General features: G+C 40.6%; 1 protein-coding gene across 1 annotated transcript in view; it reads left to right on the plus strand.

The window, feature by feature from the left end:
* Positions 1-12,298, plus strand: part of syt7a (synaptotagmin VIIa) — a 37,733-nt gene extending 25,435 nt beyond the window's left edge. The window contains exons 3-8 of the mRNA XM_041794891.1: positions 1,033-1,135; positions 4,833-5,100; positions 8,116-8,285; positions 8,598-8,712; positions 9,310-9,509; positions 11,659-12,298. Of these exons, the coding sequence (XP_041650825.1) occupies positions 1,033-1,135; positions 4,833-5,100; positions 8,116-8,285; positions 8,598-8,712; positions 9,310-9,509; positions 11,659-11,763 (961 nt within the window). The 3' untranslated portion in view covers positions 11,764-12,298. The remainder of the gene's footprint in view (positions 1-1,032; positions 1,136-4,832; positions 5,101-8,115; positions 8,286-8,597; positions 8,713-9,309; positions 9,510-11,658) is intronic.
* The last annotated feature ends 5,585 nt before the right edge of the window (positions 12,299-17,883 follow it).

Genomic DNA, 17,883 nt, shown 5'->3' on the forward strand with positions numbered 1-17,883 from the left:
CTCGTTCTTCTTCTCTTCTTACTGTTTGTTAATTGCCTAACGGTGTTTCTGTGTTCAGCTGCTCCATGTGCCTTTAGCAGTCATCTATGGAGTGTTTTTTTGTCCAGCGTCTTGCATTACACCAGCCAAGACTTTTGCATTTGATCTTTTTTCATATTTTCTTTATTTTCATTGAATTCAGGTCTTTTTTTTCTTTGAGACTTTCTGTCTTTTATTGTTTTCTTGATGTATGAACATAGAGATTTTTCTCCCAAAATGATGTCAAACTTTAACCTTATCGTCATAACAAAATTAACATCTGTTAACATTTGTACCTAAGAACCAGCTCTGCCATGGGAGATCTCTGCTCTCTCTTTTATGTTTTACATTATTTTGTGTTGTTGATTTAACAGCTAATAGATTTAAACATCCAGACACAACATCTGTCCTGTTAAACATCTGTTCTTCTACATGTTGCTATATGTGTCTGTCTAATGTGTATTTACTGACATTATATCGCTATACATGTCATTATACATGTTTGTTTTGTTACTCTCTTTTGAGGGACTAAGGGTCAGTCATGCAGATAATTAACTGGTTTTTGTGAATTTAAATTAGCTGGTTTTGTTTTTGTGTTCTTTTTGAAAATGTGTTTATTTGGTGGAGATAACTTTTTTGTTAGAGATTTGGATGTCTGCCACACTGGACATATGTACAGTCATCTCAGATTCCAAGTTTCATCAAGCACAACTCACCACATCAAATGTTCTCAGTTCTAGCGCCCGTCATTAATCTGTGGAATTTCTGGCAGATTTCATTTGGCTTCATTCACGATAGCTAGAGAGAAAGCACAGTCGCCTTTGAAGTGACATCTATCCAAGGCAAACTTGGACTCAGTCGGTTATTTCAGATAAGGTGGTTTTGAAGCGCCAAACAGGTGGAGGTTGGACTCCCCATGTGCTCAGACATTCTCTCTTTCCGGAGATGAGTTAGCTTCTCAGCATATATCCTCGCCGTTTTTTCCCTCTGGGTCAAACTGTGTTTTTGTTACAGGGGCAACAAGCCAGCTAACAGCCCCAAGGGCCAGCCTCCTGATGCCGACGGCCACTCCTCTGTGACCGACCTGGCTAACTCTCTCACTGGAGACATGGTGATGGTAAGAGTCTTGACCATTACACATCCATCTTCCTAACACCCCCTCCCCCATTCCAACTAAATTATTCCAAACTGTCAGCATATTCTATTAGAGGCCAAACAGCCAACACTGGTTTAGCCCATAGACTGCATATTAAGATGGACGGAGCAACAGCCACCTGGGAGTGAAGTCAAGACATTTAAACTTCCTCCTGCTGGCTGGCTGCAGTATAGGTCCTAAAACCCAATTCCATGTTATCCGATGGGACATTGGTCAAACTATCAAATTAGAATATGTTGATGATAACCTAAGCTCGCTCATTTTTCTTTTTGGTTTTGTTAAAATTAATTATTTAAAGGGATATTTTGGTATTTTTTATGTTGGGTTTTATAAGGTTCTTGGTGATAGTAGTGCCATCAGAGATTTCAGTGAGCATTTCCCCTTCAAACAGGTCGTGCTTTAGGAAGCTATGCCACACAGTGCCACAGACAGGAACAGCTGCTCTGCATAGTTTAGCAAGTTTGGGGTAAAAATGGGCAAAAAAAACCCCCAATGCTGGCTCGGTTGCATGCTATATCAAACATTTTTAATCATTTCATTTTTCACCCAGAAAGCCTGTGTGTTTGTCACTATTTTGTAGCGCAAGCTTTGGCTACTGGCTGCATGCTCTTCCACCTCAGTGTATCTATAGAGCTGTTTGCGTCTTCAAGCTTCGTCAGAGGAAATAAGAAGTAAATCAGCAAAACAAACTGGCACACTTCAAAATGCTCAACATAGCATGCGATTGAACCAACACTGTGTTTTTACCCATTTCTACCTAAAGTCTGTAGCACGATATAGCGTAGCTTCCTGAAAAACCTTGAAATATCTCTTTAATGCAATACTGACTGGAAGTAACATCATGATTGACATCTCTGTTGATCAATGCTGCGCCTGCAATTAAGGAGGAGCAGCAAGAGGAAATGTGAGAACTATTGTTCCAGTTATTGATCTTCCATAACCGAGAATCTGCTCTGATATGAACTGTAACTGAGGGGTCTTTGACATTTTCTCCATTTGTATTAGCTGTGCTTTAATTAGTGGAAGGGCTTTAGCTTCAATTGACGTATCGTTTAGCCCCATTCTTGTAGCTCACTAAGCAAACAAACACTTGCTAGGTTTATGTCTCAGTTAGAGCTGGCTGATATGGCCTAAGATTAATATTTTTGATATGTTTAGGTTATATCATAAAATATATCATGATATTTTGAAACATCTATTCAGATGAGATTTTTTTAAATCCTGGGCCATGTCTTTAGGGATGTGTTGTGTTACTGCTAAATCCATAATCTGGGTGTAGTAAATTTGACAGAGAACGGCATTTCATTTGCTGTCTTGCTTTTGAAATTGGAACCACTACCAGATGACAGATCCAGTCCTGTTTTTCTTCTCTGTTTGTCTACTTTAAAACACTATCTCTCTCTAACTGTCTTTGGCTGTTAATTTACTTTTTCCACTCTCTCAGGCTTTACTCCGTCTCTTTCTGATAATGCGCATGTGTGGAGGAGAGTTGTGTGGAGCCTCTCTCTCTCTGCTGAGAGAGAGAGAGGCATTTTGAGACAATGGGAGAGCAAAAATTCAGAGAGAACTGCATGCTGACGGCTAAAACTTCCACATAATGTATACTTAATGGTAGACTTAGTTAAAAAGATGATATGAGGAGCTAATGCTGTGAAGTTGAACTTGGCCATAGCATTTGTCAAGTTTAGGTAACATAACGTGGCAAAGCCTGTTGCTGATGTTCTCTATGATGTTAGTGTCATTATGTTTATATATACTGTATGTAGATACTCTTGTTTATCTTCTTTATATTGAGCTGACTGCCACATAGGTCTATCCATAGGGGTAGGGTCACTGTGTTTATGTGAGGTTTAGGGAGCAGGATAAAATGTACTGCTGCCTGTACCCCATGCACTCTATTTGACCATTTCTCAGAATTTTATTGCAGAAGTTTCAATGGAACTACAAGAACATCAATATTTCTAATGCTTTTCTGGGGAGGTCAATTTCTGAGTACATTATGGATCTGCAACAAGTAGGATTGGCTTGTGGTGTTGGAAGGCGGGGCTTCCACTAGCCAGTTCCCTTTGGTGCATGACTTGACTTTGAATGCATAACCAAGACATCAGCTCCAGCATCAGGTTTATTCAGCTCCAGATTTGTTCAACTGAAGGAGATGAGATTTTATGTTAATATATGGTCAGGGTTTTTGTCCATTCCAGTTTCTGATTCATATACTCATGACTGCTCAAAGCCAACTTATTTCAACCACAGAAGTGAATCTTTAAAAATATGACAGCGTGGCACTGTAGATCTGAGCAAATGTTATGCAAACATCATATTTGTTTGGGGCTATTTCTGTCTGCAGATGAGTAATCTTGCCCTGTTGACCCTAACGATACAGCTTTACAGAAATAGCACTGCACTTTTGTTTGTTACAAACAAAAACAAGTGTTAAACAAATAGTACCATTCTTTTTTTAAAAAGTCATATATATATATTTATTAATAGCGTATTTGGCATGTCAGTGAGGTTGCTTATGCCACCTTTAGGTAAGGGTTCTAGCTAGAAAAAGAAATACTGAAACAGAAGTGTAGACATTTTAGTGAATGAGCAAGCCAGAAGAAGCACTGATATTGTAAATCTCTGTGCTTTAATGGGTGCCAATTAAAATGAATTAATAATTAATGCGTATCCAAATACTTTTGGCAGCAGTCTACATGAGGAAATATTTAATCAAAAGGTAGAACTAGTGCTGCAGAGTCATCCTCAATGCCAAGCCGGCCTCACACTGCACGTGGTAATGAAAGGAGCCATAATAGAAAGAAAAAAAAAACCACACAGGCAGTCCCCACAGTGACAATCAAGCGAGACGAGCCATCCAAGGTGACTCACACTGTTTGATAAATGAGACTTGGAATATTTCACAACTGCTCTGCGTGTCACTTCTAAAACCCATATTGACAAAAGCTGAGTGAGTGAATGTTTGTCACTTTGAAACTGAAGCTCTTCCCTAAAGCATTGAAATAATCAAGAGAGGTGAGAAAGAGTTTGCATTGAGGCTCTTGTACAAATTATACATGACACTTCACTACTTACCATGATTTTGTTCTAGAAAGAATATAAAAAAGTACAAAGACAGAAGAAGAGCCACAAGGAGAAATGAAACAAGCGTAAAGGCAGCTGCAAGCACAGAACCAACCTTGAGCTGTGCTTATGTCTCTCCATGCCCCACATGCAGAGCTCTCTCTCGCTCGCTCTCTCTCTCTCTGCTGCATTATCTATTAGTCTCTCTCTCTCTCTCTCTCACTGTCCACTGCTTTTATCAGATAGTGGCCTTTTAATGCAGTGATAAAGCAGTCGTAGAGGCTGCTAGAGAGAATGGGTGGTCTAAAGCTCCTCTATCTTTAATCTGAGCACCTCCTGCCTCTTAAGAACATTAAAACAGAAATAAAACTCTCAGTGTTCTTAATGTCGGACCAATCTCTGCCTTTAAGCGGTGGCTTCAGTTGGCTGTGATAGAAATGCAGCTCCAAAGTCTCCTCCCCTCACGGCTTCTCCCTGTCACGGTCTGTTTGCACGTGATGGGGAAAGTGTGTGCCCTTGAACTGAACTTTTTCTATGAATGGCTGTTGTTGCATGTTTTTATGTTTATTTGACTGCATTTGTGGCCCCACAGCTGTCTCCGGGTTCAGAGGATGACGACGGCGAAGGGCCTATCAGTGAAAAGCTCGGCCGGATCCAGTTCAGCATAGGCTACAGCTTCCAGAACACAACCCTCACCGTCAAGGTCCTCAGGGGCCAGGACCTCCCGGCCAAAGACTTCTCTGGCACATCAGACCCCTTTGTAAAAATCTACCTTCTACCTGACAAAAAGCACAAGCTGGAGACCAAGGTCAAGAGGAAGAACCTCAATCCCCACTGGAACGAAACCTTCCTATTTGAGGGTCTGTTTGATTTCCTTTCAGCTACTTAAGTCCAGACCACACATCTTTTTTTTTGGCTGTTATGATGATCAGTATATCAGAGTAGATGATCACAGAGCCATACTTTAATGAAAGACAGACTACACAGATGAATGTGATCTATCATTGCCGCTAATGTGATGATGTTGGAAAGAAGAGGGGCTGGGCTACAGTTTACACCTGGAAGAAGACTGTAAACAAACATACTGCACTATACTCTATTTGTCTATCCAGATGTAGCCATGAATGATATGCTAGCTTGATAGTAATGCTGACGGCACTTACCCACCAGTTGCTATTACTTGCCAACATTTCTCTTTTTTTCAGTTAGTCGTGGTGGTCATAGAGGCGGGAATGTTGACAGACTTCTCCTCTGTCTCACAGTTCCAACTCTTATTGGTCAACAGCACTGTCATCACAGGACAAATCAAAAAAGGCAGGACAAAAATCAAATATGCTAGACTTTCAGTCAGTATATTAAGGTTCTTGATTGTTGACACATTACACAAGATGAAGCAACAGATTTAAAAGCCAACAGGTCAGAAACCTCTAAAACTGTCAGATCGAGCTACAATCCTGCTGACAATATGTAGTCTGACCCTGGTTTTAAAAGAACTGTTGCAGTTGTTTATATTTTCTCATTCCTGTCCATTAAAGTTTAAGGCAAAATTACAGCAAAAAATAGATGCTTTTTGCTACTCAGAAATAATTACTGTATTCAAATACCCTGCTTAACTGCTTTATTATGACAAGTAAATTGGATGGATCACATTTTGTTGACCAAGAAAAGAAACTGTAGCGCCTAGGGATGATACCAGTGATTTATTTCCTTGTCAGTAAAATGGAGATTTATGTATAGGCTTATAGACTGGTCGTAACATAAAAAAACACTCTGTGGATTCTGTGCACTTATTGTTGAAATGAGATACCGGACTGTGCAGAACTTTTAGGCATGTTTGGCTCAAAAATTGAGCCCGAAGTAAGGTGTGTAATAGCGAGTAAGTCTACAATAAAGCACCATCGGGTGGGAAATAGGATTGACAAAACCCATGCCATGATCCAGATGTCTTTGCATGCAACAGGGGCTTAGGATAATAATCTGTTGAATAAATAAGAAAGTTCACACCTTTAGGGTGTAGAAAGGTGTGGATGTGGCAGTAAGCACAGTCTAGGGTAGCGTCCAGGCAGGTAGTAGAGTTACAAAGAGCCCCTGGTCATGCTGCATCCCCCTTCCAGCCATGGGCCATGGCATATCAGCCCTCATGATGAATTCTTAGAAACTTACATGCTTAAAACATCTGCACATGATTGTATGTATTTCTTTAGACGTTGCAGGATCATAGCATCGGCAATTAAAAGGGGACATATTATGCAAAAATCACTTTTTCAGGCTTTTCTAACAAAAATATGCACCCCTGGCCTGTCCACAATTCCCTCAAGTTCCAGAAAAATCCCTCTCCCCCTTTCTCCATCATTCAGAAAATATGTGCTGAAACAGACTTCACAGGCATGTTTTGGGGACCTCTGAGACAAATATATACTTGTCTTAAAAGGGTAAAATATGTCCCCTTTAACAATTTCATATAAGTTTGCTGAGTACGACTAACTTTGGCAGTGCTAGTATACAACCTTGGATCCTCCATGAGGGTTAGCAAGCAAAATTTCTGTGCAAAGTATAATTACACATTGCTTAGGTCAAATGGTTTGTGCTTTTACCTGTGCCTGCTGGTTTACATCTGGGTAGTAGACCCATTAACTGGATGTACAGCGCTGTCTCATGACGTTAGGCTGCAATACCACTTAGAAATGATGTCTAACCAGCACTGCAGTTACATTATTGAAAATACTGATTATTAGTTGAACCAACATGTAATTCTGGTGCCAACTAGCAAAGATGATGGTGTTTAGTCATTTATTGTGCATGTCCAACAACAGTTAAAACCAGTTGACATCCCCTTTTCTAGCAGGCTTTATTAAACAAGTGAGAAGAGAATGGACAAATCCAGAAATGCAGTCATTACTATGATATGTGATACCTGCCTAAACTTCCAGAGATTAATAGTTCTGCTCTTATATAATACCACAAGGCTTATTATCAGAAGCTGATTGAAAATGCAGATTTTAAGGCCCTATTTTCTTAATCACATTATCATGCTTCAGGGTGGAGTTTTCTATTATAAGACTTTTTTTGCATAGCTGTTAATTCTGTTTAAAGTAATAGCTGCATAATTAGGAAAATTAAATTGCATTTTTTGTCACTGGGAGTAAAATAAAACCAATTCCACTCTAATGTGGATATATTAAATAAGAAACTACAGCCAAGAGCTGCTTTGCTTGCCAACAGGGAAAAACAGCTAGCCTTGCACTGTCCACAGGAAAACAATGTGCGTGACAGTCTCTAAAGTGACTAATTAATATTTGATATACTTTGTTTAATCTGTACAAACAAAGCATAAAATGTTTCCCCCTCCTTAGTCTGTTTATTTAAAGTTATTTAGAGAATTTTTCACAAGACAAAAAAGAGAAGAGGACATCTACACTCAGGACATTTCCTTAACATCACACTACCTATAAGAGGTATTCATACAAGTAAAATGCAATTTGTTCTGTTGTTCAGTTAAGTGTTTATTGCAGTGACACGGGGCCATTTGTAATGCATTAAAACCATTTTGGGAGTTGTTTGAATATCACAAAAAGTTCTGATATTTCAACATTGTCTTTGTGATACTGAGATCTCCATTTCTAAAATACAGGCTAGGTGAAAGGCCTTTATACCACACTTGTTTAGTGTAGAGCAGTCTTGGCACCTCTTTGTGATATCATGTTGATTCATTAACTGGTTGTGCTTGGAAAAATATGTGCAAAATAACCAAAATCATTTTCTAAAACTTTTGAATTAGAATAATAATTTGAAAATAATTGAAATAGGAAGTTATGACTGGACAGCGCTCATCCTGCCGTCTTTAAATGAACTTTCATTATTCCCTCTCTGTTTAGGCTTCCCTTATGAGAAGGTGAGAGAGCGTACCCTCTACCTTCAGGTGTTGGACTACGACCGCTTCAGCAGGAATGACCCCATTGGAGAAGTGTCAATCCCCCTTAACAAGGTGGAGCTGGGCCAGATAAAGACCTTCTGGAAGGAGCTCAAGCCCTGCAGTGATGGCAGTGTAAGAGAGCGAGGGATGGCCATCTGCCCAAATGATGTTTTCATTCAGACGTTGTAAATAGAGATGTATTCAATGAAGAGGGATGTTAACTTTTTATTTGTATGTGAGGTTGATTGACGTAAAATTAGGATGAGCATTGAGCCTGGTCACCACACTGTCTGTGTTTGGCACAAGGAGTTAGAGCAGAGAGGGCAGTGTTGTAAGTTACACAACAAGTTAGTGAGTAATCTGGGGTTTGTTATTCAATGATGAGCTGTGATACTAGACTGGATGATTCACACTCTATTGTCTGTGTGTGTGTGTGGTCCTTAGGGGAGACGAGGAGACCTGCTGCTGTCTTTGTGCTATAATCCCACTGCCAACACCATCACTGTGAACATCATTAAAGCTCGCAATCTCAAAGCCATGGATATCGGGGGCACCTCAGGTAGAGAACCCTCTTTGTTTGTTTAGTCTTTTCTGTTTCTGACCCTCGTTCACCAGACTGGTGACGCTGGAAGCTTGGAGGCTTCACAAACAGCCCCTGTCTGCATGTTGGCAAACTTACTGACCCAAAGCTGTGGCAGCAAGGTGACACTACCTCCAGCAGCTCTCCCTTTCCTGTTCTCTCTCTCTCTCTCTCTTCCTGTTTATCTATGATGATCTTCAGCCTGCCGGCCAATTCTGTGTCAGCTCAGTCTGGTTTGTAGAGTATCAGGTCCCACTGTGAGAATCTTCCTGTGGCATATTTGTGTAAAATTACTCCTTTCTGCAGCAGTATTAGTAATGTCTGTTAGTATTACAGAAAATGCTAATGCTCCAGAATTGGTGGTACAAGTCCCAGGCCCAATTTCCATAAATACTTCCTCATTTGTATATTTCTTAGCTCAGGGGATAAGTTGACCTTGAGCTCAAACTAGGTATCTGCTTCCCCGCTGCCTTCCCTGACTTTGACAATTAAGAGGGTAATTGCAAACCTGACCCACTGTGGGCATCTTGATCCTGGCTCTCATGTAAACTGCTGTTCCCTGTATCCACACTGCAGATCCATATGTTAAGGTGTGGCTGATGCACAAGGACAAACGTGTAGAGAAGAAGAAGACAGTGACCATGAAGCGCTGTCTGAACCCTGTCTTCAACGAGTCCTTCCCCTTCGACGTGCCCGCCCATGTGCTGAGGGAGACCACCATCATCATCACGGTCATGGACAAGGACAGGCTCAGCCGCAACGATGTTATCGGCAAGGTAACAGCTTACCAAACTCTATGTGCTTTAGTTTCTCTGTACAGAATTGTGGCTTGAGTTTTTTCCCCTCAAGTTAGAAAATGAAACTAGGAAAACAAGCAGTCACTCCTGAGACTGGTCAGCTTGTTATTGTAACTCTCCCTTTGTTGAAGATAAACTGTTGAACCACCTAGAGAAAATGACCTAGGAAACTACCGCATAATATAAGTCTTTTACAACACAGATCAAGTGAAACCAGTGATTTTGCTTTGGCATGTCTTATCAGCTGATCTTATGCAGGTTTGGTCCTCCTGTCTTGATTGACAGGATTCCCTTTCTGACCCATCTGTGGTACTTGTTGCTTTCTGGATGAATAACTCTAGGGTTTTCCCATCATGGACAGGGTTATTCATCCAGAGAGCAACAAGTACCACAGACTATGAACAGGGGCAAGGGGGCTTATATGTTGCCCCACACCGGGGTTGCTGTCCTCAAGAAGCAGGGGACATAGTTGTCCTGTTAATCAAGACAGAATGACCAAACCTGAGACCAAACAAGATCTGCTGATCAAACATATCAAAGCAACATAATGTGACTCATTTAGGAAGCCTGCAGGATGTTAGCAGTTGAAACATGTCATGGTAACACAAACTCTACTTGTCTGTCTATAAGAAAATAAAAAATCCCCCTCCCACCCAGTTCCTGTTTCCTCTCTGTCAGTCATATCGAGATGGGCAAAGAACAAAGAAAGAGGTAGATAACAGGGCATTAGGAGTTTTGGGCAGGAAGGCTTCCTTGATTTTGTTTAACTTTTCTCACCCAACAGAGTTTTTTAGTTTGTTTTGCTATAGATATAGTTGTGCATTTATATTATCCTTATCCTTAAAACATGTTAGAAATATCTAATGTAAAATAAGTGACTGCATAGATATTCAGCCCCATTAAGTCAGTATGTAGTAGACCACCTTTGGCTGCAATCACAGCGCTGAGTCTGTGTGGATAGATGTCAATCAGACGGGAACATCTGGACACTAGTTGTCTTGCAGGCTGAATAAGATTGTCCTCCAGGATTTTCCTATATTTTGTCACATTCATATACCTTTACAAGCTTTCCAGGGCCAGCTGCTGAGAAGCATCCCCACAGCAGGATGCTGCTGCTACTGTGCTTCTTAGCGGGGAAGGTGTGTTTGTGGTAAAGTGCAGCGTTTGCTGTCCACAAAACATAGTGTACAGGACATGAATGTCTATTGGACGGCAGCAAAAATGGAGTGGGGGTTTATGTGAGATCGTGCCCAATAGTGGATGCAATTTTTAACAGCCATCATAATTTTACAGACTTGTAATGTTTTATGGGTAGTGACAGTTAAATTGTTTAATTCCCACATTTCTATTTTGATACCTTGATAATGAACCTTCAAAGGGCTGTGATGGGATCACTTGTAAACTGTAAAAAGGCAGCAAGATGGAAAAATGTTGTATATTTGTATGAGTTTGTGTGTATGTGAAGCTTTTGGATTTTTTTTAGACATCTCTCCTCTCTTCTGCACACCCATAATACAATGTCACTTCACACACTTGGACAGTATTATTCAGCCATTTCTAAATCAGCATGAAAGGAGTACTAATGGCAGAGTTTTGTTATGGCGCTCTCTTTCAGTCAGAGTCCTATAAAGGGGCTACTGAAAGCATGGGGAAAACACTGGCTTTAAACAAAAGTAACAAAACGTGCTTACCAGCACCTCAAAGGCTAACTAATGAACACATTATATCTTGTTTGTTGAGCTGCTCAGTATCAGAAGTGTGTAACAGACAGTTTGCCGTTTCATGGAAGGTTATGTGCTGGACTATTTCTTGACTGGGAGCAGTTTCCAGGCAACCATGCTCCAGGGAGTTACCGCTCCCGGCCAAGAAATAGGCTTCATTGATTAAGGTTTCAATGGCAAAATATGTTCTAAAATCCATTCGTTATGCAGCGAGTGGGAAAACTCTTTCATTTCATTACCTTTCAGCTCATTTCTCTGCTCCCTCCTGCGTACCACTTGTCAAATCTTGCTCAAACATTTTGACTCTTATTGAAGAAGGTGGCCTCTTCCTAAATAATGAGGACAAAGAAATATAACATGTCTTAATGATCTTTGTTCACTTCTCTTCCCCTCCCTCTCTCTCTCAGATCTACCTATCGTGGAAGAGCGGACCAGCTGAAGTGAAGCACTGGAAAGACATGCTCGCTCGGCCGCGCACTAACGTGGCCCAGTGGCACGCTCTCAAGGCCTGATCGCACCGCCCAGCTTCCTCCATGGCCCCTTCCCCATCTCCTACTCCCCCTCCTCCTCCCTCCCCTTCTCCTTCTCCTCCTTCTCTCACTCCCCTCCTTATGCACAAGACTGACTTGCTGCCAGGCTGCGAAACACGGGTACAATTAGCCATCTGCTCTCTTAAACCTTTAAACTCCTTTTTTTTTCTTTCAAACTCTTTAGTTTTCCTCCTCTTCATACAGCGTGTCTTACTTTTTGCATCCTACCACTTTGACAATAGTCCCCCTGTTTCTGACTGTCTGTGTGTCTGTCTGTCCTTATGCACTTTGCCTGTGGAGGTCTGATGTTCACTTTCTTTGTCGGCCCCTTTATTCTGAACTGCACTGCAGCCCCTGACCCATTTAAGGTGCCAGTCCCGTGGGATCACAGAGAATCTTAAGTAGTGGTCTAATCTCGTATAATCCTATTGTATGACTATTCCAGGTACACAATACTATACAGTATGTACTATATGTACATATACATATGAATATATTAGGAGTAGAGATTGGCAGAAGTCCCCCTATACACAGAACTAGTATGCAGTATGTTATTCATAGCCTGTCTGCTGGTTTCTTCCTCTCTGTCTCCTCATTTGTCGCCTCCTCCCTGTCATCTGTCTCAAGTGTACTATATCCTCCTCACATTTCAGTCCCCCCTCCTTTCACTCAAAAGTGGTTTAATGTTAAGGCTGAAGTTGTCGAAAGCAATCAATACCTGGTGTGTGAAACCAGCTGAACTCAAGATGGAATCTTTGATACTGTTCTCCTTTTTCACCCTCCTTTATTTTTCCTTCTCTAAACTCTTTATCTCCTTTATCCCCCTTATTGTTTCTCTTTCTCCTCCTCTGGCACAATATTAGTGGATCCCCCCCGCCCTCGCGCTCTCTCTGGATGCTTTTCCCGTACCCCTCCTTGTCGTCTGTGTGCTGTGGGTGCTGTGCTGTAGCTCCAACAAAAATAGAGATTTAAAAAATTGAAAAATAAACAAACTAAATCCGAACTTTCCAATGCTGGGAAAGCTGGGAATACTACAAAACTTGTGAAAAGGATCGCTCCTGATTTTTCCAGACATAAAGCCCTGACTCGGAGAGAGAAAAAAGAAGATGAAAAAAAGAGAAACAAGCCAAACAAATCCCCTGTGATCGATGATGTCACTTTTCACACCAACCGAGGAAACCAATTTAAAAGCTTCTTCCAATGTAAAAAGAAAAACAGAAACAAATGGCAAAGTGTGTGCTGTTTGTGCACGTGTGTTTATTGATGCTACGATTCCTTTGTGCTGCCCTGTGCTCTTGTTTTGTTCTGATGGGGATCGATCGTCTCCACTTTGGACTGTAAGATGTGCTGCATAAACGTGTGCCTGTGTGGATGTGTGTTTTTATGTGTGTGTTTTCACAGGGGCAACACAATCCTGACCGGGCAGAAATCTTCTCTTTTCTCTTTCTCTTCTTGCGCTCTTCTTGCTCTTCTTACTGCCATTGTTTCCCCATCCTCCTTTACTGCCCTGCCTTCCTGAACGAGGGCACGGGGAAGTTCTCTCTGCACTTTTTGAAAATGTAATAACAATAATAATGCTGATGATAGTTTTGATGATGATTACAGTACTGGTGAAAATTAAGGGAGGAGAGTCTGAAAGGGTGAGCAGCAGTTGGGGAGAGGAGACGTTGGCTCTGTGATTCCAGGGTTTGGAGATGAAGCGGAGGACACAGGGGATGGGTGTAGGGCTCTCATCCTCCTCTTTTTGTGCCTCTTTTTTTGTCCTCAGCGTACCTGTGTAGTGTGTACATGTTTGTATTTATAAGTGTTGAGCATTTGAGTGTATGTCAGCTACCAGACTCCCTGTGGCAGGTTGTTAGTGTCTGAAATGTCAGGATGGTGAGGATGGAGAGATCAGCCTTGTGTGATTGTCACATAGAGGCCGGACATCACAACAGTGCTGCTGCACAATGTGTTGATCAACAGGAAGCTCCAGTGTCAGTCTGTGATGCTAGAGAGTAAAAAAATGAAGCGAAATAAGATAACTAGACCTTTTCTGAAACTATGAATGGCTGTGTATGCCAGACGGTGGGTTCTGATAGAAGATGATGCTCTGATCTGCTACTATGAGATACTGTAGAAGCAGATTAGACATTATCTCTTCCCTGAGTGCTTAAGAGCACCACAGAGTATACTGGTAGCTGCCCTGCTTGTCAGGCGCATTCAGCTCAGCTCCGACATTTCTGTAACGTAAATAAAACAGTCCTAAAGCAGCAACATGAAAACCATCAGCCATTAAGAGCTGCTCACAGACTCTCTGTGTGGAGGCTGCTAATGTAGCTGTCAGTCAGTCGGTGTTTTCACATTCACAAAATCCTGTGAAGTGTAATCCTTTTAGCAATTCAGGAATTATTTTAGCGAAGCAGCTTTTAAATGAGTATCTATCTCTCAGACATCTCTATAATTAGATTGACTTATTTGTTGTTTAGTTGAAGCATCACTGCTGCAAGAACTTTCCTCTGGCTCCTTTAAATGACGTGAGTTTCACTTATGTATTAACTTTGTTTTGACTTGTAACCTGACCGCCCACAAATCTGATTATGTAATTCTAATCTACACCAGGTTAGTCCTCGGCTCGAGTCTGCGCGAGTGGGACTGGTGAGCACACCGTGTCCCAGGCATTGTGCTACTTCGTGTGAGACTAGTTGTTGGCTCCCGCAATGCACTGATCCAGTCCAGCACCCTTCAGAACAATTGGCCAGCCGTGAAACAGGGCCCACTGTTTTGACAGCCACTGCCTGCAGTGTCACAGCACATTACACTCCCATTAGGTGGTCAGAAAGGAGCAATATCTGCTTCTTTGGACCAGGACAACTCACTGTTTGCAGAGGTAATGCTCGCTAGTAATAATACAAAACATGGACACTCTCATTAGTAATCATGAGGATGACGGACAGGGGGATAAAGGGCCGTCAGTCAGGAGGAGGAAAATAATTAGTTGGCGATGGTCGGTGAAGCTGTGAAAACGTGGTTTGAATGTGCAGGTGTGCAGGTGATGAGTCAACAAAATGGCTCTGCCAGCTCCTTTCACCAAGATTACATGTTGCACAAGCGGTGATAAATTGCTGTGCTACAGGAGTTTACAAAGCTTAGTCATCAGTGACCCTGTAAACTGGAGGATATGGTTTTATTTTTAGTAACATGATGCACGGTGCAATGCAGCTGATCCTCTAAGGTAAACTGGAGGCTGCAGGGCTACAGGGTTAGGCTTTTAAAACTTACAACACTGAGTGTGTTGAAATATAGACTGCTTCTTACATAGTTTATTTTTATACAACAACAACATGTCTATTTTTGACATCTTACAACAGAGAAAAACATCATTATGTCTATCAGTTCTTCCAGATATCTGCTCCTATGTAGATGATTTATATCAATACTACAAAAAAGGTCTTTATTGTGGGTTTGTTCCACCAAAGCAATCTGACTTAACCACCGACATCTATCAGTTTTGGTTGTTTTATTGCATATAACAGCATTGGGACTTGTTATTATGTGTTTACATCTATTCTTGGTATCACTTAATGGATGCAAACATCTAGAGAAGAGGTTCTCAAGTGTTGGGTTAGGAACAAAAGGTGATATACAGAAGCCCTTCATATACTTTATTTTACTCTGTTTTGCTGTGCTTGCAAGTACATTTTGGTTGTCTTCTTAAAATTTTGACTCCGTTAAGTTGCCTTTCTAGGATAACAAACTAGTTTTCCCATGAAAATGTGATCATCTCTCGTGATTTCTGGGACAGTGGTTCTCAACTGGTCTAGCTAACCCACCCGTTTTTACAGCAAGAAATCGCAGCCCGAGGTTTTTAAAAAAAAAAAAAAGGCTCAAAAACACATGTATTTAATAAATGACGTGCCATTTGGATCTTGGATTAAATAAGATATATGTGTGTAAAAAGATACTAGGGAAAACTAGCATGTGTAACACCCCATTCCCCATAATTACAGGAAATATTTTTAACAATTGCCAGAGATTTTGAGAAGTGACCTTATCGTGGAAAAGCAGCTTTGTTTTCACAAGAAGAGGAGATAAATGAGTTTAGATAGGGAAAAAAACATTTAAATTTACCAATTTCCATGATGAAACAGAGTAAAATAAAATGTATGGATTCATGTCCACTAAGCTTTGCAGCACATATCTTTTGCCGTCATTTTTGCCGCCTACTGAAAACAGCTCTGCAACAATCACTTTTGGGTCTCGACCCACCAGTTGAGAACCAAGGCTCTAGGAAACAGCAGACTTCTGTGTTTCATGATGAGAAACAGAGTTACGTGCATGTCCCTGTTCTGTTATGGTGCTGTTTTTAACACATTTGTTTTGTCCTGTCTCTTTTGATTAGTCATGTTTTGTTACTTCTAAAGGCCAAACTGCAACATTTTTCTTTTTTTTTTAAGCTTATTTTGGGGGTTTTGCCTTTATTAGATAAGACAGCTGAAGAGAGATGGGAACATGGGATGAAGACTGGGGCAAGACATGAATCAAACATACACCAGGATAGAGATTCGAGCCTGCGACCAGTGCCTACTCTACCAGCAACGGAACATTTTTTATTAGATCGTTATGATTTTTATTTTTTAATTCAGTCACGATTTCTCATTAACCAGGTGGTGCTGGTGCCTGAGCTTCCTGCCCTTGACCCCAGATGTAAATTAGCTTTATAGCTTACTCTAGCTTAACAGTTGAGCTGTTCATGGCCCTTGTTGAATAGACTTATAAACTCACTGAAAATGTGAGACTAAACCATTAGTCTAGATCAGGGGTCATCAACTACATTTGTACATGGACCAGCTTTTCCTTGGGGGCTGGACTTTCAAATAAACTAAGATAAATAAACATTTTGGTCTGATTAACATATTCTTATTTACATATATTTCCCTTCTAAATTCATTAATTTGATATCAGTGAGATCAGTCAGATTGCTTTTATGAGCCACAATGTGAGGACTGAGATATTTTGGCTTCATCTTTCTTGGGTTGTCATGTTGACCTTTACTGGGTTTGATGCTATTAAGTGATGTTTTGTGATAGGTGGAAAATGTGTAGGAAACTAAGCTTTTTGATTGTAGGATTAAAAGTTCATGCAGAAAGCCGTATTTTTAATACTGATTGTTTGTGTTTATCATGTGTTATATTTGTTTATTACTGGTGAAGAGAGATTTCAGTAAAATGGATCAAATGTTAAGTCATTACTACTAAAGTTGTTTCAATCTCAGAAGTTTCTTTGGTGGTTTTGATAGCTGTAGGGATTTAAAGAAAAATGATACACCAAATACTACATTTTTTCCTCTGCACATTTTCTGAATTAAATAATCTTGTGGTGGCCGGATTGGAAGCTGTGGGGGGCCTGAAGTGGCCCCTGGACCACCAGTTGATGATCACTGGTCTAGATGAACAAACTAATACCTCAGTCACACATAATTTAAAGATAAAAATCCCCCAACTATTATCGCAGTAGTGCCATTATTAATAGAAATGTACGTGAGCATAACAAGGAGGGTTTTTTTTTTAATTCTCTGGGCTCTGCATTACTGAACTAGTTGTGTTAGAGGAGCAAAATAAACGTTAAAACATACAGAAACGACGACTTGACTGACTACGAATTGTAACTTTGAAACTGCAGCCACATCCTGATGACTAACTACTTCATTACTAATTACTTACTACTCTAAATCAGGGCTTCTCAAACTTTTCAGCCCACAACAACCAAAATAAAGGTGCCAGTGACCGGGGACCCCCACTATACCTGATGGTGGCTGAACACAGCCAAGCACATTCAAGAATAGTCATGTGCCGACAAGACAATCCATTAGGGGGGGAATTGTAAAGTCCATTGTATTGGTCCATCGTAAAGTTAAGCTGTGGTATTTTACATTTAATCTGAATAATAACCACTCTTATCAAAGAAAGAAATTTTAATTCATTCGTGTTGTAAGTAGCCCTCTTAAAAATGTAAATACTTTTGTTAAAAACAGAATTAAAATATGTTAAAAATAGCTAAAATGGGTTAATAATTGGAAAAAAATGGTTGTAATTGTGGTGAAATTAGATTTTAAAAGTAGCA

This window comes from Cheilinus undulatus, linkage group 9, assembly GCF_018320785.1.
Source record: "Cheilinus undulatus linkage group 9, ASM1832078v1, whole genome shotgun sequence".
NCBI classification, from domain to species: Eukaryota; Metazoa; Chordata; class Actinopteri; order Labriformes; family Labridae; genus Cheilinus; species Cheilinus undulatus.